Genomic DNA, 27,688 nt, shown 5'->3' with positions numbered 1-27,688 from the left:
AGATGACACGATCCCATCTTCTGCTGACAGCTGTTCTCTTAAGTGATGCCAGACTCTGAAGTAGGGGCTGGACTGGTCTGACCCCCCAACTTTAACAGAGCCCTGAATGTAGCCAAAGGATTTGGCATCAGACTAGAAGGATTCTTGGGAGGAGAGCTAGTGGCTGAGCAAGATCAATGGATCTACCTTGAATGCTGAGTGCATGATTGACTTGTCAATTAATCACTTTGTTTTACTTTCCCCCTTTTCTTCTTCCTCACCCAGGGAGTGTAAGAGCCGAAGATGAGGCCCAGGGTGGAGTGCTACTCTCCAAGGTTTTGGCTGGTGCTGGCGGTCCTCGCAACCACAGGCAGCGGGGCCCACGCCCAGAAAAGCCACCCGAGCATTGGCATTGCAGTCATCCTGGTGGGGACCTCAGACGAAGTGGCCATCAAAGATGCCCACGAGAAAGATGACTTCCACCACCTGTCAGTGGTGCCTCGGGTGGAGCTGGTGGCCATGAACGAGACAGATCCCAAGAGCATCATCACCCGCATCTGTGACCTCATGTCTGACCGCAAGATCCAAGGGGTGGTATTCGCCGATGACACGGACCAGGAAGCCATTGCCCAGATCCTGGACTTCATCTCTGCCCAGACCCTCACTCCCATCCTGGGCATCCACGGAGGCTCCTCTATGATCATGGCAGATAAGGTAAATTTAAATCAGCTTCCTTCTATTGCAGACCTGTGCATCCAAACTTAAAACAAAGAGAAGTATCTTATTCTGTGATCCTCAGGTGGTGTCTCATGGGGCCGAAGGCTTGGGGGATTAGACAGCTTCAGATTCAAAGACAGATTGAAAGAGCTAACTGTGTGTAGCACTACTGAGAAGAGCCTATTAATCATGTGGAATTATCTGCAACAGAGAAAAACTGAAGAGGGAAAGAAGCAGGTAGAAGAGACCCACAAAAGAATCAGCCCTTTTCTTCTTCCTTAAGAAGGGCAAAGAGCCCCTGACAATTGTAATTTTTTTTAAAGGTTTTATTTTTGCTTGTGTTTTACTTTAGAAGAGCCAGGGATCATAGCCTGGGTTTTTTCCTGCATGTAGCTGGAGGACATTGTGGTATTTTCAGGGATGCTTAATACAGCTCTTACATCTTAATTGGAATATAATTGAATCTTTAATAAAGCTATCCTCTCTATAAAGTGTTCATTAGCTCCTGAAGTTAAATAGGTGTTAGCTGAAGTGACTAACCAGTCTGAACCAGTCCAGCTAAATCTTTCTTTTTTCTGCTGCACTACTTTATCCCTTCATGTCACAGACATAACATTGTTTTCCCAGGCCCTAGGCAGTCTCTAAAGAATTACTACACAAACAAGCCATCCTGCTACTGCTTTTGAACAGGGCAAGATGCAGAGAGGGAGAAGCGTCTCTGGGCAGCTGATAACTCAGTAAAGCCTCCCCGGGGTGCAGGTGTACCCGATACGTGTCTTCCACCTGTCACAAGCAGGACATGCAGCAATTCACACCTGAATGTGCATTTGGCCAGTCAGTGTGGCTTCCAGTGGCCCTGGGGCTGCTGTTGGCCAGTGGGAACATGTGAGAGAAGCTGGCTGTCCCTTTTCCTGCAGGCTTGAAGCCAGGCAGTCAAGGCCAAGGCTTTTATTGAGAAGACCGTCTTGACCATTCTTTGTGCATCCCAAAGAAGTAAATAGGGACACAAGCTGACAGTCTTTTTCTTTTACAGGTGGCTCTAAGTGGGTCTGAGACATTTAACTAGGCAGAATCAGGCCTAATTGAATGAAGGGTGAGAACTGACCTGGCCACTGTGGCAGCTTTTCCTCATAAAGACATCTAGTGAGATGAGAAATCCAGGCACATTCTCTTTTATTTACCTTGCAAGTAAATAATCCAGTGCAGGCTATTGAAGGTGCTAACAAATTATTTTCTCACTTTTTGACCACTGTTCAGTTGCCAAATTGCGCACGGTTAGTGTGCAGTGTTATTTTCTCGTACAGACCTTTAAAGCGAAATAGTCACCGAATGATCACGGCCTTTTTCCTCTCACTCCTTGAATAGTTGCACATGTGCTCAAGTCCCACTGCCCCATTCCACCCACAGTGAAGCTCTTTTTGCTTTGGAGGCCAGGCAGGCAGCAATGCTGCATCCTGATGCTCTCCTGCCTGCTGTGTTATCTATGTCTGTGCAAATGAGGGTTGGGAGCCGTGCTCCAGTGCGGCATTTCACACTTGGGGTGACATCTTACATCTTTGAACAAGTGTAAGAGTTACTGACAGAAGGCCTCCTGAGCACTGGGAAAAGTCCTAGTGACTTTGAACGTGGCAGGCCAAATTCTGATTTCAGGTTCCCGCCGTGTAAATCCAGCACGGCCCCATTGCCTTTGGCAGGATTAGATCAGATTTATGCTGCTGTAATTCAAAGAGAAATTTGGCCTGTTGAACTTTGAAAAGATTTTTCTTTCTACCTGTCCCTAGTGTCCCCTTGGGAAAGCAGCATCTCCTGCCACTGCCCTGTGTACCCCACTGGCTCACTTCTAAAGAGCGTTCTGGCAGGCAGGCAGCCCACAGGGAGCTCAAAGGTGGAAGCCTTATGAATGGAGACTTCTGTTTTACCAATCTTTTTCTTGTTTTTTTTGGTAGCTTTGCAGACAGGAGGTTTGCAGGTTATGTACAGAGATTTGCAGTTTTAAGAAAGGCCAAGGTTTTTTTGAAAAATAATTTGAAAAGGCTGACCTTTACAACTTCTGATCCACAGGTGTGTAATCTTTAATGGATAATATTTATTTGACGAATTGAATTAAAATATGGTAGAGTGTAAATACACTGAAATTCTACTAAAAATACTGAAGTCAGCCTGGTAAGTCCTTCAGCAATTTATTTTCCATAGAGGGCCTTGACAGAGGCTTTGCTTTTAGTGACTCTTAGTCATGTTCTTTGCAGATGAGTTGTGTGGCTGAGGTTTGATCCTGCAAGCATGGAATGCTTCTTTCAGCATCCCCTCAACGCCCACAGCAGTCAGCTGTGATTGAACTTGCTCAGCATTTCACAGGTTCAGATCTGCACTTGCAGCTTTGTTAGGCTCCCCGTGTGTTTGTGATCAGTAGTGCCAATGCAAACCCAAGGAATGCTAGAAACCATGAATGTCTTGGTGTGACAGATAAACCCCTCTTCGCTGGAGTTTAATGCAAAAACACTCCCCAGTCAAACCACCTCTCCTGGAGCAGCATGTGAGATTCTGTTTCACCTTCACTGAGGGTTTAGTAAGTGTTCTGTTAGGAAATGTGGGTCATGTGTAAAAAGGGCTTTTTAATGTACCACACAGCTGGTAAATTGAGGCACAAAAGGGCAGACAAGAAGACAAAGAAAATTAGGATTTCAAGCCCAAATTTTCTTTTGTCCTGTATAGAAAGACAGAAATATTGTATAATGTGCACTATATACTGGCTTTATCTCAGTTAATATTCATCTAGAAGTTCGCTACCCACCAGCTGGAGGTCTAGGCATCAGTGGAAATGGAGACACCAGCTGAGGACAATTCACCCCACCCAATTCAGGGTGTAGTGAAATGCTCAAGGATAGTCCTGTGTCTCCCCACTGATTACTGAAGAAGGCTGTACCTCAACATGTTCATGATGTCTCAAGTTAAATGCCATGAATCCTGCCCCAGGTGGGACATAGCAGGTGGAGGTATGTTGATAAAAGTGTAACGTCCTTTTTTCCTGATCTTTTTCAAATTCACATTCTTTAATATTGTATTTGATTGGATTTTATAAATAATGTTTATATAGTTTGTTTTCCCTGTATTTTGCCTTTTTCCTCTGAAAAATTAGTATATGGGAATTGATATGTTTTTGCTGTTTTTACTCCTTGGTGCCCGTGTCTCTAATTCCACCTGCTTACCTGTTTAGAGAGTGTTACATTTAATTTCTGACTAATCTGGCATAGGAAGAATGTGACCAGATGATCTGTGTGCACACTGTGCTCTGGGTTTAGTTCCAGGAAAGCGGTGAAGCAGAGACACATGATGTGCCTCACTCGAGCTCTGGAGAGGCCCCTTTGCCGAGTGAGAGTTCTGTCACAGCCAGTTCAGTCCCTGGAGCTGGAGAAGCATGCCAGCAGTGACTCCAAATGGAGTGAAGTGCAGCAGCCCTTTTGTTGGGGCTGGGAGTGATGGCTAAGGGGTCCAACAGACCCCAAATTAGTTCCTCTCAGAGGAGCAAGGCTCTAGCTCTGGGATGGAGTAGAAGAGTGCTCACACTGTTTCATCACCTTATTTTGGTGCTGGTATCCTGAAAAGGACCAGGGCAATAGCATCATCTCACCAGGACCTGTGATTAGAAAGGCAATAGTGTTGATCACTGGTGATCTGTGTTTAATCCAAAACTGATGAGATGGAGAGGAGAGAAATGTGCACTACCACCAGTGTTAGGTTTCTGTGGTCCAAAACCTTTGCTTGTGGAAGCTTGCTGATCCCTTCAGTTTGCCTGATGTTGCTGCAATGACCTGACTTTGAACAGCTTTGTGTTTCCTGATTTTAAGCATTAGTTTGTATTGTCTAGAGGACTGCAATGCACTTTTGACCAGAGAGCATGTCTGCTGGCCTTCCAGCATTGAAGATAATTTCTTATTTTTCCCCAATTGTTTTGAAAGCAGAAATTAAATTGCATGAGGATGCGCTGTGTTAGGAGACTGATGGTGAAAGTAAGTCTTAAGACTGCAAACTGAGCTTCAGTTCAGATAACCACACAAACCAATATCTTGGGTTGCAGACCTGAAGCTGGAAATCTGAACTAGGCTTTTCTTCTTTTTCGTTTCTATACTACCTAAAATCAGTTCTGCCCAGAGCTAGGAGGTAAAGGAGCAATCACCAAAAAAAAAAAAAAAAAAAAAAAAAAAAAAAAAAAAAGGAAATAACATTTACAAATGTATCTCAAGGGAAGGGTAAATTGTTATTCTGATTTACAAAGCTTACTGCATTGGAAAAGATTTAGCGTCTTGCCTAAAAAATGACCCCACCATTTGGCTGACTGGTCCATTTTATAATGATAGACTATTTATGTGTTTTAAAATAACAGAAAAAGGCAACTTGGTGATAATGAATGCAGAAAAGGTAAGAACTGAACATGATTTAGGGTTCTCTTACAGCACAGCTGATGGCCATCATTTTTGCTGGAACTGTTTCTCATTAGTTCTCAACAGTCACGTTATTTTGCCAGAGCTTCTTGTCCTGTGCAGCTTTATAGTAAGACAATGGTGCACAGCAGAAGAGGAAAATAGTCTTGGAAGAAGAGGATGGTTATGTTTTCCCAGGTGAAAATCAGTCTTCTCTGTCTCTGCATCCCTTGCTATTCTCTCCAGGGCTTGCCCACACAGGGCTACACACGGTATGCATCAGCATGCTGATGGAAATAAAATGGTAGGAAAGAGTGATCTATTACTCAGCTTGCCAGGAATACAATTTGTATAAAAACTGCATAAAACAAACCTGAAATTTAAAATCTGTTCTAGGCCAGATTCTCCTTCCTTTTTTTCCACAGAGCATGGAGCTGGCTATTCTCTCACTCCCTCCACTAGCCTGTTCTTTTTTCTGTTTATACCAAAGCCACGATGTTTTCTCTGCCTTTGTATCCCCACTTCATAAATCCCTGTCCCCTTTATTTTGGTTTCTGGTAAAATTTCCAAGACACGTTGTCTCTCTCCTTCAATGCCAAAGGTTGCTGTGATTGCTCCATGTTTGGGCCATGCTGCTGCAGCTGTTCCTTTCATTTCTTTGGTATTTTGGTGGGAAGCAAGTCCAAAGTTGGACAGTGGGAGTAAAGCACCGGGGAAGGAGAGTAGCTGTTGGCCAGAGTGCAGCAAAGTGATGCTGCAGGTTCAGGGAAGCCAAAACTAGTTGGATAAGCTGAGCACCTAGATACACACTGAAACCAGGACAAAGTCAAAGACACTGGGACAGTGCTGCTAAAAGCAGAACATCTGTAATTAAAAGGAAAGCACTTTCACACTTAGGTTTTCAAAGGTTAAGTAATAGGGATGCATAGGGAATGAAAACCTCATTTTTTGGGTGTAAATCTGTTTCATTTCCATTAGGGATGACATCTGAAGTTTTTCAAGCCCTTGTGTGAAGGAAATTTAGTAAGAAAAAAAAAATTTTTAAAAAAGAGTTGAAGTTCCCTTTGAATGTATTATATGAATTGAAGTAAAATAAATTCCAAACGATATGCTGCTTAGAAGGAGGGAAAAAGGCACATTTTGATCTGCAGACCACTGAAAGATTTCTATCCCTTTTTCCTGCAAAACAAATTTATATGCAGTTCATGTAATTTCACAAAGTGTTTTCATTTCTCTGAAGCTGCATTTGATGATAGTAATAGTTTAAATGTTTCTTAAACTTATCTAGTGATTAGCAAAGATGAGTTTGATTTAAAAAAAATAAAAAGAAATCAGCAGTTTTCCTCCAAGCTCTTAATAATTTTATTAAGGACATGATTAATCCACTTCTTTTGCTTTTGGTACTCTGTTGTTTCCTTTTGCTGCCAAAATAAAGCTCTCTGCAGCTCACAAATAAAAAACTAAATATAATGTGTCCTCAAATTACAAGTCTACTGCAAAGGTTGGGGAAGAGGAATAAAAGGTAAGTCACAGAGACATAGACAATAAAAGCCAGTATTGTATGCCAGTGTTGTTTTTCCCTCATATACACATGTAATTAAAAGCCAGGTGGGTCTGTAATTTATGTTTACATCTGTGTCTAATCAACCCCATGCAAAAAAACATTTTCTTTTATTCATCTAAAGAAAGGGCATATGGGCAGCATATTTTTGAAAGTTTAGCACCTGAGAATTTCCCTAGAACTCTTTTTATTACTTTACAAATACATTACAGCACTTAAAAATCCTCAGATATTAGGAAACCTGGAAGTCAACTTCTGCGAGGTCTAACCCCTCCCCAGGGCCATTAAATCCTTACATGTGAACTCTTATTTTCTAAACAAGAGCTCAAGTACTCTCATTAGTATTATTCCGATGAAAATATGACTTTTCAAAGAAATGTATAATTTCTTTTATTAATTATCCTGTTAAAATTGTGTGCTTTTTTTTTTTTTTTTTTTTAATTTTTAAGGCTTTCCTCAAGTTCATCTCCAATTTTCTTGGGAGGAACTTAATTTCAAGGCCTTCACTTTTTTCTGGGGTATTGTTTTCAGGAGTCACAGGGAAAAAAAAAGTGGAGTTAATTCCTTTCTTTTTGGTTTATTGCTCAAAAGCAACAAGAAATCCTCTTTAAAAAAACAAAGAAAGCGATTCTTATGGCAATGTAACTTCCCATGAAATATCCCTATTGCTTTTTCCCTCCTGATAATTTATACTGGATGCAGTTCATGCTTGCCCTGAGCCTTGGACACCTGATGCTTGAAGGTGTTACCCGAGTTTGGGTGGCACAGAATTGGGAAAGGGAAAAGCTGGTAGGGACTCATGCCCTGGGATGCTTCTGGGCAGGGCAGTGCTGAGGGAGAGGATGGCCACCCAGAGGTGTGGGTGCTTTCCTTTAGCAGAAGTTGTCTCAGACAACAAACGTTGAGCAGAAGTGAAGTCTGATTCCTGCACATCAGCCTTCTGCAGCTATTTATAAGCTGTTTTATTTCGGGTCATAGGCTTTTTCCTCCAGGAGTACAGAGTGTTAGTTTTCTTCTGTTGTTATAGTGATGTTTTCTTTTGAGGGACAGAAGACCTTTCCTTCCCTAGCTCTGCACGCAACTTCTGCAACCCACCTGAGGTAAAGAAAAGGTGAATTAACCTTGTCACTCCTATTGCTTAAATGTGATGTTGCCACTGTCTACCTGCAAATAGAACTGTTGAAGTCTCTGTGAGGAAAACATTGATTTCCACCCAGCTTAGACCTGGGCATTGTTGGATTAAGGGTTTTTTTAACACTAGGTGTTATTATAGTGAGTTGTTTGATGTTATATGGGCTACTTTTAATTTTTGAGGGAATGTTTTGTTAGGTTTTATTTTTACGAACGAGTTAATATCTTTTTGGTAATTGTTGTGGGAACTTATTTAGGTTAGTAAGTTTATTCTTAGGGGGTACTGAGGTAGTATAATTTGTACCTTGATTTTCACACTAATGATATTTAGGTAGATCACCAAATCTGTAAGCACTTACCTGAAGAAAATCTGGAAGCTTGATGTGCTCTGACCCATAGTTATTTATAATCTTTATCACAACCCCTCTCTTCAAAACAAAAACCCCAACAAAAAGGTCTTAAATCAATTTGTGCCATCCCCAGCCGGACAAGGAGATTAGTTTCTTCAATCTGGACAGGCAGTCCTTTATTACAACCCCAAGCAGTAACTTGTCTCACAAAATCTAAATTAATTACACTCAAATTTGTCCCTACCCTAAACTGGCCTCCAAATGAAATTGAAAACAGCGAGTGTGAAATTGCCCGATGCTGCAGCTTTAGATCTGCATGTCATTCCCCAGTAACCGCAGGACAGAGAGAAACAATTCTTTCCAGGGAATCTCTTATTCTTTCTGCCTTTTATTTGCCTCATTAGCCAAGTTTGGAGGGGATGGATTATGAAGGAAGCTAAGGGAATTACATATACAGGCTGGAAGAAACAGGGTAAAGAAGAAGACATAATTGTAGTCTGTGACCCTGTTAGCAGTCTGGAAGAGCTGATATATGAAGAAGGAGTGAAACAGCTGTATGTGTGTACTGTGGATTGGTTGAACAATGAGTCAGGGTGTGATTTATATACTCAGTGAATAGAGGTAGACTAAGATTAGAGAAAAAAAAATGCTTAGTGTAGCTGCCAGAAGCAGACATAGGAATGACAGGATAAAGTTAGGGAAATATATGAAATGATGTATTATGATACATCAAATGATAATATTATTTAATATATATGTGTATCAAGACAAAAGGCTCAGATGCTGAGCCTTCCTTTTCTTAGGAAGTGCTCCAGACTTCTTAGGGAAGAATATGGAGACCATGTTTCTTCAGCTGTTTTCAAATAGGATTGAACAAAGCGCTAGAGAAGATGCTATATAGATGAAGCAGAGGAGAAAAGGGATAAAGAAGATGAAAGACAGATAGGAAAACATCTCCTGAACCTAGGATCATGGGGAGAAAATTAAGGGAAAAAAAGAGTAAGTTCTGAGAGTAAGAAAAAAATACCTTAAAGGCTCTGTCGAAGCAATTTTTCTCTGTGCTTGGCAACAGCTTTTAGCTGTGGATCTGTGAGGTTCCTGGTAATAACAATAAATGTAGGTTTCAGAGGAAGGGGGCAGACAGGGATGAAGGACTTGGAGAGTCCAGGGGTGAGTGGGCAAAAAAGTAAAGGAGGCAGGTACATGCAGTGTGGAGATTTGATCTAAAAGGTGCCAACAGAATCCAGCAGTTCTAATAGACCCTAGTCCTCACTGCAGCTCTGCTATAAAACATGACTGTAAGACACTTGCTCAACTGCTGTCTACAGCAATTTGCCCTTTACAAGAAGACCATAACAATGTTTTTGTGAAGTTTGAGCTCTATAAAAGGCAAAGGTGACCTAATTACTAGGAAACAATTACTGGATTTTTCTATCTGAAGTAAATACAATGCTTGAGATGAAAATCTGGTCCCCAGGAGGAGAAGCTTTAACCCCCATTAGAGGTGGTGGCTGAATAGCTGCATCATGCTGGAGAACTCATTTTCTGCAGAGCTGATAGTACCATCTCTTGTAAGCTTGGTCAGCATTCCCCATTAGAAAATTCTCTTGGGGGTTTCTTGTAATTTTGCCAGACTATGACTGTTTGAGCTAAGTTTCCTATGCCAGGTGTATGCCTCAAGCTGATTGATTTAATTTGATATTTATTTGGAAAATGAAACATCTCTCTCTGAAAATGTGGCACAAGACTCTATGTGATTTATCTGTATCACAAGTGCTGTCACATTTTCCTCCAAAGGTTCTGCCTGACCACATGTTCTCAGAGCAAGGGCATGGGTCTGGAGCAGGGGTGTCTTGCAGGGAGGGACTTGTAACCAGAGATGTGCTTTTGCTACCTCTGCTTGGCTGCTCCAAGTTTGGCCTTGTTATACACATCAGGAGCTGCAGATGTGCCTGGAGTCCCTTTAGGTGTTTGCCACCTCTCTTGCAAACTGTGCTTCAAAACTGCACCTGGCCCTGGGGGCTGCACAGACTGTGCTGGAGCTGGAGGTCTCCTGTGGGATCCTGGTGAGATCCAGCCAGCAGGAATGTGCTGTGCAGCAGGGAATCTGGGCAGAAATGTGTGTGGGGTGGGTGGCATGCAGGGTATTCTGAGGAGCCACTAGAGAGGGTGAGTAGAGTATGGAAGAGATCCTGATACAAGGAGAGAATGGGCAGGGGGACTGGATAAAGGTAGGAAGCAGAAGATGGAGAATGGGAAAATGCAGAGAGGGAAAGAGAAACACGCTCAAGTGATGCTTCTTTGCTGGCTTCAGGAGGGGTGGCACAGGGTGTGGCAGAACTGCTGAACAAATGGGATGAGGAGTGTGAAATGGGAGTGGAAAACCTGTCAGGTGGAAACTGTGTAGTTGAGAAGACCAGATTTGGGCCAGGGTAGGCACGGGACAGTGGGATTGGGCAGTGATGCTTTCCTTGACTGTGCTGCTTCCCTCCAGCTGGGCAGAAATATTCCCTTCCCATTCTGCCCTGAGCCACAGAGGAAGTCAGAAATGACTCTGCAGGGTGACTGGGACACTGGCATCAGTGCTCCCTGCTGGGGCGAGGCCAGTGGGTCTTCCAAAGCCTGCCTGGGGCTGGCTCGGCCGTGCACTCCTTCAGCCAGCCCGCCCTGTTCCAGGGCCCCGGCCTTATGGGCAGGGGGAGAACTCCTGCGAGGAGGGGGCAAGGCTCTCACAGCCTCCACCAGCTGCCTGGCTTGGGGCCAGCACAGTCGCTGTGCTGAAGGGGATCAGCTCCATGATGGAGCTGCCAGCTCCTCCATGTGTGAGCTCCTGCAGCGCGGCGCTTTGTCCTCGCTCCCGCTTCGGCTCACTCGCTCTCCGCAGAGGCAGAGCTGTGTCCTTGCCCCCCCGGCTCCTGCAGCAGCACTGAGCTGGGTGGTGAAGAGCCCGTGGCCCTGCCACGGGGCTGGGCTGAGCATACACCCAGTCACCAGCCCTGCTGGGTCTCAAATCCTCCTCTGTACCTATCCTCATTCCTATCTTCTCCCTTCTCCTGCTCCCCTTCCTCTCGCTCTCTCCTGTCTGTCACTCTACCCATTTCTTTATTCTTGTTTGCGCTGTGCTTTGAAAATGCAGAGTGCTGTATAAATGTAAAGTATTATTATTATTTCTTCTTTTTAATTAGCATCCCTCTCTCTCTCTTCTCTTGCTATTGTGGCTTCCAGAGAGAACGTGTGGGCTTACATTATTTATAGCTGTGTGAGAGTAATTACAGAAATGATTTAATTACTCAGTTAATACCGTTCTCCACATCACCAGCTTGACAAGCTACTGATCCTCTCACCACAGCCGAACATGCAGGCTGGCCTCCATGTCATGGTTGAGTGGTTAAGGGGAGGTGAAGCTTGGGGAATGATTTGTTACAGCCTTGCATGTTGCTGGTCACTCCCCTGGGCTAAGGGATGAGGCTGCTGATCTCTCAGGGGCTCAGCCTGGGGCAGTGTGTAGTGTCACCTCAGCTGGGGCAGAGCTGCCCCCAAGGAAGTGGTGTGCCGTGATGGGCTACCTCCAACACAAACCTACTCAAGCTGAAGATTCAATATTTGGTGTGCTGCAGTAACCAGCTCTTCACATTTATCAAAGGTCAGAGATCTGGCACGGTTTTGTTTTCTTAAGTTCTGTTTAAGCCTGCCAGATCAGAAGGTAGAGTTCACACGCTCTGCGTGAGGTCAGAGTGCGAGATAAAACCATCATTGCCAGAAATGTTATTTCTTGCAGGTGGCTATGTGTGGGTCTGACCCTCTTTAGGTAAATGAGCTTTCCCTCTGAAGGGGATGGCTTCTTGCTGCGACTCCTGCCATTGGAAATGAGGTGTTTCCATCGCTTCCATTTCACAAAGAGTTGTGAAGAGCAGAGAATGTCCTGTTTCTGGTGCAATGTGGAAGGAGTTTGAGCAAGGAGAGTACATGCTTTCCTTCAGGGCATGCACTGAGCAGATGGTTACCAATACCTTTTAGTTATCTACCAGAGACTGCTGAAAAAAGCCCCACAAACCACCTTGTGAGCTCAGGAGAAACGTAATGAAAAAGATTCTTCTCTGACAGCACTGTAGATAAAAAGGAGGGGTCAGTGAATTCTTAACAGAGGAGACAGTTGCTTGGGAAGTGGAGAGAGAGGCTCTTGTTGAATAATGGGGTATTTGTCAGATAACGCTGTATGGGGAGAGCAGCTCTCAGAAGCGCCTGCTTTCCATGTCTCCAAATTGCCTGGCTCCATTTGGGCTCCTTCATGGCCCGGGCTGTGGGCCAGGTTCAGACTGTTCCTCGACATGGCAGGGCTGGGTGGGCGGCAGGAGAGTTGGGAACAGGTGGCACCGAGGATGCTGGAGCGTGGCGCCTTTTCCCCGCGGCACTGGCTGCCAAGCTGCAAGGCGCAGGACACCTGGTATCTGAATGGGCTCTGCCCACCTCCCAGGAAGCCATGGCAATCAAAGAAGTAGGCTGGAGTGTTTTAAGTGTGAACAGTGAATATAGGTCTTTCTTTTTTTTTCAACATCCAACATGAGACAGGTTGAGGCAGCTTACATTTGAGAAAATGCTGGGCGTCTCCATCTTCTGCAAGTTGAGTCTTTCATGTTGTATCTCTGAATGGACGCTCTGAGTCCCTCCCTCATTGCTTTTGCAAATGCACACTAGAGGCTTTTATTTATTTTTCCCCTTATTTGAAACACTTGAAAGTGAATTTTATGACCTAACATTCTAACGGCTTGTTGAGAAGACAGCGAGCGGAATGGCAATGGAACAAGTAATTTTGTCAGCTCCCAAATGAATGAATCCTGTTTTCACTGGATTCACATCTCCCAGTTAATTGACTCTTTAACTGAATCATATACTAAGGCAGTAATGTGAGCTTAGTCCATGGTAGACACCTCAGTGTCCACAGAGGTGAGAACTTGAGCTGAGTGAATATATTTCAGAAGAGCTGGACTCATCCTTCCCCCAGTGATGAAGACTAGGGACATTAAAAGGGTCTCATTTCTTCACCCACTGCCTTGTATCAACTAGAAGATGACCAGTCCAAATAAGTGTGTGCACCCATGGCAGCTTCCATTTCTCAGGACCTATCTACACCTCCTCCCTACAAAAATACTATTCTCCCCAGATCTCCTATTGTTTTTCTCCCAGTTTCCACTGTGCCTTTTATAGTCACTGGCTGGCACAGCTATGACAGAGCTGTACAGTGGTGGCCCGAGGCTTTTGTCTATAGGGGCTGTCCACCACAGGCATGCTGCCAGCTCAGGATGAAGTACATTTGATTGCCTAGCGCGCCTTTGACTGTGAGTGGGTGAATCATACACACTGCTGTGGGGTCAGACCAAGGCTTTGGGACTGCATGCAGTTTTAGGCTGTATTTTGTAGAGCACTCCAAGAATTTAATTCTCCTTGAGTCCTCTGCCCCTTTGTCAAATCAGGTGGAAATTGGGCAGCAGGTTCAAGAGTTACTGCGAGGCCTGACTCACCTGTGCACAAACACACACACACTTCCCCCTGACAGGTTTGCAGGAATCTTGTTTCCTAAAGGAAACAGGCTAAAAACGCACAGAGAAGGTGGGCATGGTGCTACGCCGGTGCGTCTTGGGAGCTGAGCTTTCGGCAGGAGTGTCCCGTGTGCGCACAGAGTGTCCCGAGCACACACAGCGTGTCCCGAGCACACACACAGCGTGTCCCGAACACACACAGGGTGTCCCGAGCACACACAGAGTGTCCCGAACACACACAGGGTGTCCCGAGCACACACAGCGTGTCCCGAGCACACACAGGGTGTCCCGAGCACACACACAGCGTGTCCCGAGCACACACAGGGTGTCCCGAACACACACACAGCGTGTCCCGAGCACACACAGCGTGTCCCGAGCACGCACACAGGGTGTCCCGAGAGCGCACACGGTGTCCCGAGCGCGCTCGCAGCTCTGCCCCGGCTCCGGGCGCTCCCACGGTGACTCACCGCGATGCAGCCCCTGCGCTCGGCCGGGCGGGCGCTGCGGGCTCCGCTGGCTCCCGGGGCCGGGCGTTCGCTCGGACTCGCACGGGGCGCACATGTGTGCGCTCTGTGACTCACGCTGCGCGCTGGGCTGCGGCAGCAAGGGAGGCACGGTCATGGACACGCGCTGGCTCAGTGTCGCATGCTCCTATCGGTGAGATTTTGGAGGGGAGCATGGCGCGAGGCTTGGAGATTTTAGTATTTCTGTCCCACGACAGACCTCCTGAGAAAAGAAATTAGCCTGATGACAGCAGCAGTAATTGGATTATTCCGTTAGTATCCTCTGTGGAAGAGAAAGACATGCGCCTTTAACTGTATTCTCTATGCAGACTTAAAACTTGCACTTAAAATGTGAATTGTGCCTTTTTTCCTTCATAACTGTCAAGCAGACATCTGTTTTCTGCCCCACTTTTCCCCCTTCCTTTTGACTGGCTGAGATTTCTGTCTAGCTTTATTCTTAGCCTTGTGGCAAGCCTACAGCAAACTGCGGTGGTTTGAGCTCCTCACCTGGCGCAGAAGATCAAGGCATACTCTAATCACTGGGTGCCTTGGGTGGGCTGAGGAGGAGCCAGCCTGGTGATGAAAATAAGGGAGGGTGAGGGAGTGTGCTGAACAGGCGGAAATCCTGGGAATGGGAGAGTTGGGGAGTTCTGAACGGCATAACGAGAGAAAATGCAGGGCAGGGAAGTGGCCAGCAAACTTGGGCTGTACCTCGGAACAGTTAGTCCTCTGTGGCTTCCTGGGCTAATCTCTGCAGCTGCAGTCTGGCCATGGAAATAGTCTGTAATGGCACTGACAAAGTTTTGGAATGTCTGCAGGGGACAGCACTGCTGAAGTGGAGGGAGATAAGGTGGAGCTGAACAGAGGATGAACCAGTCAGCCATCTCTTTCTGTTAGTTTTGGTCATCTGAAAGACTCCCCAAACCCATGTGGCCGGCTTCTATTTTGTTGTATAACTGTGAGGTTAGTTCTGATGTGTTTTGGGCGCATCCAAATGTTTGACACAGCCATTACCTACCCAGAGATTTAATTTTTTTTGATAGTCAATTGGTTCTTTAATTTGGATTTAATAAGTCACTTTGTGCTCCATTAAATAGGCCTTCATGCAAAATGTTTAATGCCAAAGTGTGCTCGCCTGCAGATGGTGGAACAGCTTCATTTAGGCAATGGCTGGAAACCTCAGCAGGCTGTGCTGGTGCCCATGGTCCATTTTCCCCCAATGAGCCATGTTGCCATTGACCTTTGCTGTCTCCATGTCCTGCTGTGAGACCGCAGGGCTCATCCTCACCAGGACTTGTCCCAGGCATTCGCTCTGTTTGATCCCTCTGCCCTTGTCTGAGCACCCTTGGAAGATTTTATGTGCTCATGTGGATTTGAGGTTTCAACTGCTTAGCTGTTATAAACTGAAGCTGTGGCTGGCAGCTTTCTCACCAGAGGCTGGCAAAAACCATGCTATGATACTGACCACTGGGAGGAGAAAGAGAGGTTGTCAGTGATATTTGTCTCTTGCTGTGCTTAGGAGCACGGTTTTGTCTGACAATGTCACTCACTGGTCACTACACTGGTCCTGCAGTCTGTTGCTCTATGTCTTGAGGTGTGCCTATAATAAAACTCAGGAATACACAGTACAAGCTGTGGGGAGGCATTTTGTGCTGCCAGAGTGCCAGAAGCCAGCCAGCAGCTCATGCCGTTCTGCTGCTACCCAATACACAAATGTCTTGAATCATACATTGAAGGCTTTTTTTTTTTGTTTGGTAACAGTGGAGTGTGTTTAGTTTTTCATTTTTTTTTCCTCTCCTGGTCTAGTCTAGACTAAAATACTAGGGAGAGGATTATCTTGCTTGATTTGTTTAGGTTTCTGTGGCCAGGAAGAAATGGTTTAGTATAGAAATGGGTAACAGCAAGTAGGAGACGTGGTGGTGTCTCTGTGTAACCATGCTCGTGTAGAAGCATGTCCTGTCCTCAACACTGAATCCATCTCTGCTCTCAAGGAATCCTTTTGGCCAAATGTTTTGCTGCATTTGATGAATAAATTGGATAGGGAAATGAGGTGACATGAGTAGGTTAGACATGAATGACGAGGATCTTGCCTTGACAATCAAATTGTTGCTTTGCACTTAGGAATCTGTAGGGGATGGTCCTCTGGGAACTCATCCACTGGGATTAGTACCTTCAGTTACAAGGAGGTAACCTCCAGAAGATAAAATATTTTCATTGCTACTCACCTGGTCTTGCTATTCTTCACACTGGTTCACCTCCACGTATCATCCTCCTGTGAGGTGTAGCCCCTGCAGCCTTGGTGGGACCTCGCATAAGGACTGAGAAAATGTAACAGAGCTTTGCCAGGGGTAAGAAAAGAGAGGGGAAGATCTCCTGAATAGGAGTGTTTGACAAAGGGCAGCAGTGCAGAGGAGGGGTATCCCAAGTGTGAGGGTGGAAGGAGGCGAGGGTGTGGGATGAGGAAGTTTGATATTTAGAGTAATTCATAGACTAAAGCAGACAGAAAGGACTCAGGGTGAGATCAGATAATTAATTGATTCATCTTCCTCTCTCAGCCAGTGCTGAGAGTGCATGGTGCTGAGCAGTATGTGCACTGTGCGACTTTAGTGAGCATTTCTCACTTAGCCCATGGCCAGATGTGCTCAGCAATCCCAGATCTCTTACAAACATCCCATATGTGCTTTCTCAAGGCTGTGGACCGGATGCTGGAGCTCCTGGTGGTCACTGCCACCCTGTATCATGTTCCTGCTTCTTTGGTGAGATGTGCTGCCACCCTGCAGTGTCCCCGTGTGATTTGCCATGCGTTGCCAGTTTCTGCCTTGTCCTGAGAGGTCTTGGTAGGGGTCTTTAGGAAAGGAACAGGGGTTCCAGTTGCCTTTCCTCCCTCTGTTGCCCAGTAGGCAGGATCTGGCCCCACAGCTGATGAGCACCAGGCTGGGGAGGGAAGGCCGTGCCGTGCCGGCAGTAAGGAGTGACTCATTCTCCCCAAACAAGCAAATGCACAAAAATGTGTCTGCACCTAAGGATGGGGGGGAAAAAAAATACAACTTAAGACTCAAAAGGTTCACTTCTGTTTCCAGAGTACCCCCAGAGGAAAGCTCTTTGTTGCCAAATACTTTCCCTTCCACAGTCCCATTATTTTTTTCCCCTTAGTATTTTCTCTTAATGGTTGAATCGTTTAACACCACATATAAAGTCGTATTTGGCCGCTCTGGGGCGATTCTGGGTTGCCATGGCAATGAGCCCTGTCTCTCCAAATTAGGACATTTTTCCTGCTGCCTTTTCTATGAGAGGCTTTCTCTCATCTCTTTCTCTCTTACTCTCCCTTGATGTCTAAAGTGCTGAGCGCTGCCTCTTCTTTCGCACGCTCCCTGAAAGGGATCAGACTTTACCCGTCTAAATTAATTCCTCTGAAGCCTGTGCCAGCTTGGCATGGACCAACTTTGTGCTCCACAATGAACCTGCTGCAGAGTCAGGATCAGGGCAAGGAGGGTAGGAAGGTGTAAAGGTGGTGAGGTTAGCAGGGGACAGCAGCGTGTGACCGTGGCGTGCTCATTCCCTGCTTAGTACAGCATTGCCTCATCTCTGCCTGGCTGCTGCCAGGGCTGTCTGGAGCTGGGTGCTGAGGTGAGGGCTGCTTAGCTTAAAATATATCTTAGGACTAGAAAAGCTAGTGTAATAAACCTGGGGTGAATGTAAATGTGCTAGATCTGCATGCACAGATCTCTCGGACAGCCTTGGCTCCCCAAGGTCCCATCCTCATGGGGCAGGCACCTGCAGCTGGAGAGCCATAGGAGTAATTTGTCTCACTGGGGAATTGTGATTGCTGGATCTTGTTCCCTGGATACACTGAGCTGTACCTGGTACGTGACAGGGTGCTGAAGCAGGCAATTGGCTTTGTACCACTTCTGCACCTGTATATTCCCCTCGCTGGCTTTGGATTTGGCATGAGTCAGACCCACCTCAATTCATTCTGGCTGCTGACAGACTCCCAGGGCCCCTGTGGCAGCTGGGAGTAGTCTGACACATGGATGCCCCCAGCCAAACTGACTTCCCTGGGCTATGCATCTGACCCAAGGGAGTAGGAAAAGAGTTGGCACAGGCAGCACTAGAAATCTGCAGAAATTGAGGCATGCCCTTATCGGGCAGGTCCGGGTGGCTGGGTATTGTCAGGAACCGGGAGCAGATCCGCTGTCCCAGAGGAGTGTCATCCTGACAATGTGAGGTGATACATGGCAGAGCAGTAGAATCCAGCATTTTCTACCCATCAGGGCAGAAATGAAAAGGTGATGAGTTTTCCTTGCTCTTTCCTCCCCTGGCCAAATGGGCTACTATCCCAAGACCAGCTTTTAACCCTGCGGATTAATTTAGGAGTTTTACATATAGCAGAGGGTAGAAAAACAGGGGAGGACAAAAATAGTTGTGAGTATTTGGAGTGGAGATGAAGGTACAAATGTTGGTTGAGAAAGTGATTGGCCTCAGAGCATGTTCTGTCCTAGCCATGGTACAGCATTGCTGTTTTTCATGAAAGATGCTTTGAAGCTGGGGGCAGTTGGCTGTGAAGTGAAGAGCAAAGCAGAGTCATGTTCCATGGCTGAAGTCCTTGGGCTCAAACCCAGGTGCTCTGCATGTTTGGCTGCCCTGGGACAGTGGTAATGTCCTGCCTTTTCTCCAGGAAGCCAAAAGCCTTCTTTGTGTTTAATGATGCAGTCTTTAAATAAAAAGAGGTGAGTGAACTTGTATATTGGTTTGACTGATAGTGGTAGGAACTTTGCTACACTGTCCTAAATAGACTTAAAAGTTGTCTAGTAATGTTAAATGTTATTTTAGAAACTTTTTTGTAATGATGTGTGAACTTTTTTCTATCAAAAGGTAATTTAGTCCAGGATTTTGCATCCAACAGCAATTGATAGAGGATCAATTTGAGTTACTTCCTAAGAATATTCTCCAGACATTCCATGGGTTGTAACTTGGAAGTCTCTAAGACAGTCAGCTTGTCTCTGCATTTAGTAGTGCTTGATGTGTTTTTCTTCCATACCCTTACCATCATACAAATTCTTGGCATTTGTGGACCCAGGCATGTTTTTAGCATCCAAGAGACAAAGGAGTTTCATCGCTTAACTGCTCATAGGGTGAAGAAGGTCTTTGTTGGAAACTTGCTCCTTGGTACTCTCATTTTGATGTCCCCTCATTCTCTGACAGGAAAAAAAAGTAGCCTAACAGTTACACATTCTTCACCTTCTCTATCCAGCCCCTAACCTTAGAAGTCCTTGCTATCACATTTCTTCAGGAGAACAGTAATTTATTTAGTTGAATATCAGGAGGAGTTTTCCAGTTGTGTCATCCATCCTCATACCTTTTTTTACCTCTTCTGCATCTCTCAGTGGGAAGGTATTTCATAGAGACTCTACACTGGAAATGAGAAGATGTATAGGCTGTGGGCATTACTTGCAGTGTCTAACTGAGCTGGCCCTGACAGACACAACATGCCCTGTGCTGTCCTGAGGGACTGTTTTTGGCTCTGCCCTCTGAGATGTGGGTACGAGGTGCAGGTGTCCATCCCAGATTGAAGGGTAATTATGAAGGTGATGGAGCTAATCTGTGCTTGGTAGTGCCAGATAGTGTCATGGAAGGCCATGGCAGCTCCTTGGACAGCAGGAAAGAAATTTCAATAGTAAGAGTACAGTGTTGGAGAAAGGGCCTTGAGTCAGCTACAGCTAAGCAGATCTGGTGATTGCCTTGTTGTGAGGAGATCCTTCCAACCCTGTCCTGCCAATGTTTCTGTGGGATGCCATGAAGTGACATTGAGATGCCCCAGTGATGATATATGAGTGTAAGATGCAGAAAATTTCTAGAATTGCCTGTACGGTATGAAAGCTCTTTGTGACTAATTTTTCCCCGTCTGATTTCAGTTTTTTCAATTGGCATTGATCTATTAAGATTTTGTCCCTTTCCTGCATTCCTCTAGGAAGCACACAGCAAGATTTTGGGCTGCAATGCTGAGCAGGTGGGTTTTTAGCAGCTGGGAGCAGTTACGGTATCCCTGGGAAGCTGCAGCAGGCAGAGTAACTGCGGTAGGAATGCCCTGGGCTTTCCATCAGCCCGCCTGCCCAGCTGCACAGGGATGCTCAAACAAGCCCCAGCAGCAGAGAACAAAGGGTGGGACAGGGCTTGGAGTGAGTCTGGCTTGCTGAGCGGAGCAGCAGCTGGGTCACAGGGGTGGATGCAGCAGAGGTCCTGTAGAAACAACTGACGCCTGAATCATTGCATGCCTGGGAGATGGAAAAGCCTATTAAAACAGCAATAAAAAAAAGAAGAACAAAGCTCCTAAGAGTTCCTGTGATTGCAACAGATGTGTCTGAAGCTTCCTCAGATAAAGTGCAGGTTTTGGTGGTGTAAGCTGGCTGAAAACACAAGATGTGCTGGGATGGGAGGCAGGATGCTTCCCAAACAACAGTTCTAAACCTTCAATACACTCTTCTTCTAGTTGTCCTAAGATATCCTGAAACTTTTCTTTCTTGTACTGCTATTTTATTGTTTCAGGTGCTTGTCCTGTCTGATAAATCCTGTTGGATTTAAAGGTGGAATCTCTAGTCACCTTGCTTTGTCTTTCCTGACTGTACTGTTTATGGTACAGCACCTTCATTCTTGTGCTGCTCTTATAGATTATAGAATATTGGGATTTAAAATGTGTGGGAAAAGGAAAAAGTATCTGAAATTAATAAAATAGCAGTTGTGTGTGTGTGTGTGTTTGTACCTGGCAGAGGTTACTGTGAAAATAATTTGTTCTGAAAAGGTATGAGGTGTGCAGAATGGAGGAGACTTCAAAGGCTTTGTTTAACATTAATAATGCTACATTATACATGTTAATGCCATTATTAAAGGCTTCTGGGTATTTCAGAGAAAAATTAGAAGGAAAACTTTGGGGCAACTGGTGTAAATCAAACCAAATGAATGAGCTGATGGCAAGAATAAATAATTATTCCCTTGCCTCCTAATGCACCCTTGCCTTAATTTCTATGGCATCCTTCCCCCTGTTCTAGAATGAACAAATAGCCCCAGAAGAAAATAAGAACAAAACGAGAGCACTTGGTGCTCTGAGCATCATCTGGAAAGAGGGAACTGAAGTTCTCTTTCTGAATGTCTGGGAGAAGTACGGGAGGACTAAGCAAAAAAGCACATGAAGAAAGTCTCAGGCCTTCCTAGAAGTGCAAAGAATTTAAATTAGCGCTTGTAAAATGCAACAATGAATAAGACAGGTAGGTAAAATTCTCACATGTAATACCAAAGTGCTTGAAATTTTTGCCAGAGGGGAACATTTTCACCCTCTTGCTTTCCTTGAGAAACAATTCCCTTTAAATTGGATTGAAAAATGCAAGATGACTCTTTATGTGTGGATTACTGCTACAGGATGGCTGCCAAAACAGTCAACTACAGTGAACAAAGTAGGAAATATAATTATTGCTGCAATTTCAGATCACAGAGAAAGAATTGTAGCTGCCTCTAGGAAAAGCAGAATTATAGCATTTAAAGGAAACAAATTTTTAATTTTTCCAGCCACGGAATCCCACAGGAGAGAGCTCATGGGGTTGAGGAGAGCCGTCAAAAAAATATGAAGTTGAGTCTTCAATCCAGTATTCACAGGCAAAATATCCACACTTTTCTGTGTGACAGAAAACATATAGGGATGGCCCACTTGGGTTCTGTGTGCTGACAGAGTGCCTGTGTCTACAGCTTGTCAGCAGATCCTTATGGACCCCAGTGAGGCTCTTCACAAGCATGGCAGAAGCTGCTTTGCAGTCAGCCATAGGATCAGAGCAAGAATGAAAATTAGAGTCCACCTATGAGCTTCTCTTGCAAAACCTTGCGCTGCTCATTCATCATTTTAACTGTGATTGGCATTTTAAGGGGCATATTCTACCTTTTCTTTACAGACAGGCACTTCAAGTATCTGGAGATTATAGAATATCTGGATAGCATATTAATATATGCCAAACATACTGGTATATACAAAATGTTTCTAAATGCGTAGTAGAACTACCTGAATGTTTTCCAGTGGAACAATTTTCTGCTGGAAATTGTTGATTCTACAGTATGAAAAGTCCACTGTGAATGTGTCAGGCCTGTCACAACTGTGGATGGAAATGAGGCAGGTTGGTTGGTCTGCAGAGAGTCTGTGCAGCTCTTCCAGATCCCTTGCCTGCCAGCTGAGTAGGTGACAAGCTAAAAATGAAATCTCCCAAACCAAAGTTTTTCAAGTGTTTGTCTTCTGTAAGTTTTCTCAAATATTTGATTTTTCATGCATGTTAGAGAACTTTGTGCTCTCTGACTCCGTGCAGAACAGCAATTCTGTTCTTGCCAGCTCAAGATATGCAGCACAATTATCAGCACCCTTCCAGCTACCAGTGCAAAGCACAGCACTGTGAGGGCTGCTAAGGCAGAAATGAACTCTTTCAGACCCAACAGACCCCTTCAGACAAAATCCACTTCTGACATGCCCCTCAAGCTGCTCTGGTGCCTTCCTTCTCAGCCAAAGCTCAAAGCATGCAGTTCCATCTCTATCAAATCTCTCTTTCAGTCCTTTTAGGCTGCAGCCTTATTGGCTGCACCCCCGCATCACCACCCACTGCACAGATGCTTCCCCATCCTGAAGACATATTTAGGTGCAGGGTATAGGGTGGGATGGGGCAAATGAGAAGAGCTACCTCCCTACAGAAATCATAGAGGATGGAGGAGAGAGGCAAGAAATTTTTATGGATGGTTCCTCCAGTGCTTCTTTCTCCTCTGGGAGTCCCCTCTGTGGTGTGGGGACTCATCCGAGCCATCTCTGTCTCCACTGCACCCGCTTTGCTGAGGACACATGTTCCTTCTTCTGAGAGGCAGTGGTGGCCTGTGGGGTTTGTAGGGGCAGAGAAGGGAGTTGTGGCAGTGGGGACTTGTGAGAGCAGGGTGACACAGTCTGTAACAGCAATACTGAGGAGAGGAGAAGAAAGGCTGTGTTTACTAGGAACGGTGAAGGGACATCGAGCCGAAGCTGTCAGAAATCTGGGGAAGGCAGATGGGATGGGGGGGCAGGACAGGCTGGGAAGCAAGAGGTTTCCATTCTGAGGACACACACGTACTGTGCAGTGGGGCGGGGCTCAGTGCTCAGTGCTGACTTCTTGTGTAACATCCTCGGCTGTTGCGTCAAGCGGGAGCTTGTGCGGGTCCAGGATGTCGTGTCTGCACACTTATGCATGCAAATAATATCTCCAGGAGGCTCTAGATAAAGAAAAGGAGCTTTTTGACCTTTCTACAGCATGCTGCTGTCCAGGGCCTAGTACATCCAAGCCGCAGCTATGAAAGAGTCAGAGCCTTTGCCCATGTAGGTCTGTGTTCTTCTCTCCAAGCCCTGGTGGGTAGCATGGTGGGAAGGAGAGGTGCCTTGCTTGGACTCTGTATGATGGTTGTCCAGCATGCTTATAATTTACCTTCTGCAATTGGATTAATCTGCAGTTTGTGAGCAGGATGACCTTTGCAGAACTTCTTGGTCATCCTGCAAAGCAATGCCAGTCCAAAATACACTGCTATGGATAATATCCAGGGATTATTGGGGTACAGAAGTGAAAACTCTGTGAGGAGCATGGCTGAAAAGATAACTGAGCTGAACATGTTTGTTAGAGGGAGTGCATCCTGAAGCTGTGTGGGGGTGGCTAAATCTGCCTCCAGTTTGTAATGAGGATGGCTAGTCACTCCCAATAGCACCTCTTTTTGTTTCTGCATGACCAGAAGCCCTTGAAAAACAGAGTGGTCACCATACTGTTCCAAAAAAAGGTTTGTCCATCACCAGAAATGTATTCTAAACCAGACTGTATAAACACATATAAGGCTAATGTTGATTTGCAGCGTGTGCTTTGTTTTAGCAGGCTTTTGCCTACTTAGTCATTTCTGAGCTGCCTGAGAAGCCCTTGCATAAAGGACACATTCTCCAGGATACTTTGGCATGACCCAGCTGTAGCCAGCTGTTGTGTTATAGGGATGCTTCCCTTACTCCTGTGAAGCAACCCGTGAATGGATGCTGGATGAAGGTGGCTCCTTGACTCTGAGTTAATATTGGAAAATACATAGCGCCAGGAATAAAATGAGCTAAGAAAACATGTTGAGTAGAAGAACAGAGCAGACAAAAACCTTGCCATAGCTGAGTCTCTTTGGAAGTACAGGTGATGCAAGGGAACACGTGCATGGTAACTGACCCTAAACCTGCAAGCAAAATGAAGACCATAGGTAGCTGGAAGCATGGGCTTTTCTCAGGGGTTTTTGTCCATCTTGAGCTTTCATTTGGAATGGGAGTGCATAAATTCCATAATCCTGGAATTAGTGTAAACTCATCCTGTGGTTTTCAACCAGAGTAAAAAAAGAAGACAAAAAGCTCAAGAGGGCTTGTGAAAGTGGAAAGGACAAAGTCCTCCATATCTGGCAATTCTGAGATGTTAAACTAGTCCCTCGTGGAAGACTGAATGGTGCTAGGTGGCAACAAAACTCAGCCTGTGAGCAGAGAGAGAACGTGAACACAAGATTTTCTATGGTACCTCTTGGAAAAGTATTCTGAATTTCCTGATGGGAGAAATCACTGAGTCTGGCGAAAGCGTGGATTTGGTGAGGAACCTGATATGCTGCAAAAGAAGGAATCTGCAAAAAGCTCTTTGGCCACCTTCCCTTTTCAAAGTCAGCATCCACCAGAAATGACAGAGATGTGCTAATGTTGCAGCAAACAGCAATAACCAAGACAGTGCCGACATTTGAGAAATGCTGTAAGAACTGCAGCGCTGTGCTTTCTTTGGAAAGGCAGTCCCAATATAGTAATGAAGATGCCCTCAGCATCGTCAAAACTGGGCATTTCTTTGTAGCTGCAAAGAAGAGCTCTGCAATAGAAGATGATTTTGTTGTCAGCATCAGAGGAAGTGGGATGCTTCTTGAAGTGAACTTGCACAGGAGCGTGTTAGTCTGATGCCAGAAAAAATGACTTAGCCTTAAAAGTAAAAATAATGGAAGGAAGTGATAAAGCAGGGAAGTTTAGGATGTATGGGAATGGTTGGGCTTTTGAAGGAAAGTGGCTGTATTGACAGTATGGCTAAAAGCCCAACAAACTTAAGAAGGAATGGTCTGTAAGGGTCAAAACCAGCTAACCCTTCTCTCCAAGGAACCATTTGAGGGTACTTTCCTGGGGTGAGGGAAGCTGCCTAGCTATAGGGTAAAGTGGTAGGAGTCAAGTCAGCCCATGATTCATAACCCTAGAAAATTCCATTTTGGTTGTAAGTGGAGAGTAAATAAAGATTTTATTCCTCTGGAAATGATCAGGTGATGAAGCGTGTAAAGCTGGACACATACGATCTTAAAGAGTAAATAAAGGTTTAAAAATAGATCAGTTCCTGCTACTGTGAGGGGAAGAATTCTGAGACAGTGGGCATGAACATTTAGGCAGTGGAAATTCTGAGCTGCATTTAAACTCCATAAAGCCATTACCAGATCTTTGTGAGGAACTAGTACCAATGAAGTGTAAATTACATACTGTGAAGATTTGTTAATGCAGGTAGATCACAGTGTTGCCAACACTGCCCCAGAGACAAGGAAGAAGTACCACAACTTTGTAAGAAATTTCAGTGCCTCGTTTAGTTCCAACAGCGCAGGTCTTGAGAGCACTTCTGTGCAAGATGTCCAGTGAATACAAGATGAGAAACTGAAGATTATCTGAAGGTAATTTAGGGATTTAAAAGGAACTTGAGAGGGGCCAGAGAGGTTTTATCCTGAACTCAGAAGAGCAGTGATATTGAAGAGGCTGTCAAAGCCTTTCACACGCATACCAAAAATGTAAAATGTAGGCCACGTCAAGTGAAAGAGTCAGTGGTACAAGGAAAACTGTCCCCTTGCTGCCTGGAAAAAGCAGCAAAACAACCAACACAAAAATAAAACAATTCAGTATGTACTTGTCCTAAGCTATTATTCTCACTTCCTCGAGTTAACCTTATTAGAAGACACTCCAGCTAAGTAGGTGATCATGCATACGAAATTTGTTTTTCCAGACACCATACACCTGACTTAGTTAGTAACATCTGACTATAGGCCAGCTAAGTAGGCACGAATTTTAAGAAGTTTGCATGGATTTTGACATGTAACTGCTAGTTTTCTTCATCCATGATTTAAGAGATGGGTTGAAAACCTCATTAAAATAATAAAGAACACAGTGAAAGGGATGTGGGTTATAGTTTGATCTGTATTAAGCTCTTTTAAATCACAGCATGGCATCTACAGGGTGAGATGCCTCCTGCAGGCTTTTTGTTCAACACAAAACTGGAGTCAAAAACTGGGGTCAAAGTGACTTGGGATTTGCGGTTAGTTATATGAAGGGGCAAGTAAGGCAAACCAAAAATCACAAAGCATTTGCAGCCTGAGAAGCTTCCTTTCTTCATGAAATTATTTTCTTCACATGTGCTGGAGAAGAGCTAGGGGTGGGCTTGGCAGCACAGGAAAATACTCTGTTGTAGGAGACTGTCAGGTCAGGTGGACACATGTGATGGAAGACAGGCAATCTTCACGTGGGAATGCAGCAAATCAGTCATTTTGCTCAGCAAGGCTTCAGATGAGTTACAGCCTCAGCAGGTGAGAGATGTGACCCTGGTCACGATGTGACTGATAGACTCAACACTGCTCTGCACGTGGAGAAGAGCTGGTTCACGTGAGAGCACAGGTTGCCTCAGAGAGTAATTCAATGTACTTCTTTGAGTAGGCAGTGGACAGGTTATAAATATGCAAAATTTGGTATTATGTTGATATTTGTTGATTCCTGTTAATCTGATACTTGCTTGGGAAAGGAAGAGGTGTGGGTCTGTGCCCTTGATAGTCTCTGACCTAAGCCAGTTAAAACCGATCCTTTTTCCATCTGGGGGCTTACTGTGCTCCATGCATGCCAGATGACAGCTGCCATTTTTTACAGTATATAAAGCACCTCTGTATCATTGGTTGTGGGTGATACCCAACCCACTTGGAACAAAATTTTCTGGTCTATCCTGGTAACGCATTATCTTTTGCCATAGCTGTGGAAGTGGCCAGGGGTGTTGGTAGAGCAGAGAGGCTAGATTTCTCTCTTGCTCTGGGTATGATCCCTCCCTCAGGACCCATGATGGAGGTTAGTAAGAAGTTTTAGCATTTTGCTGCCTGTCAGTTTCATCCTGACTCTCCCTTGCTTCTCTGGTGGTGTCCCTCTGAAATTTAGACAGTTTTCCTGTCCCATTCCTGGGATAGGGGGTCTAACCACTACAACTGAAACACCTCATGATTACCAAGCCTGTTAAGGACTGACTTATCAAGGTGCTAGGTGGACCTGTGGTCTTCCAGCCAGTGGGGATGGCTTCTAACACTCCTAGGCTGTAAGTCTTTGGGATGCTCAAACACCAGCAGCGTGTGCGTTGTGATGCGTGCTTCCTCAGGCACCCAGTGGATGCAGGGAGGAAACAAC

At 45.2% G+C, this 27,688-nt stretch overlaps 1 protein-coding gene across 1 annotated transcript in view; it reads left to right on the top strand.

The window, feature by feature from the left end:
- Window positions 1-282: 282 nt before the first annotated feature.
- GRIN2B (glutamate ionotropic receptor NMDA type subunit 2B) overlaps window positions 283-27,688 on the top strand; it is a gene marked incomplete at both ends in the record, with an annotated part of 168,147 nt that continues 140,741 nt past the window's right edge. The window contains one exon of the mRNA XM_084205528.1: window positions 283-693. Within this exon, the coding sequence (XP_084061654.1) occupies window positions 283-693 (411 nt within the window). The remainder of the gene's footprint in view (window positions 694-27,688) is intronic.

Source organism: Fringilla coelebs, assembly GCF_963513975.1.
Source record: "Fringilla coelebs genome assembly, chromosome: 5".
Lineage (NCBI taxonomy): Eukaryota > Metazoa > Chordata > Aves > Passeriformes > Fringillidae > Fringilla > Fringilla coelebs.
This window is presented reverse-complemented; position numbering and strand designations above follow the sequence as displayed.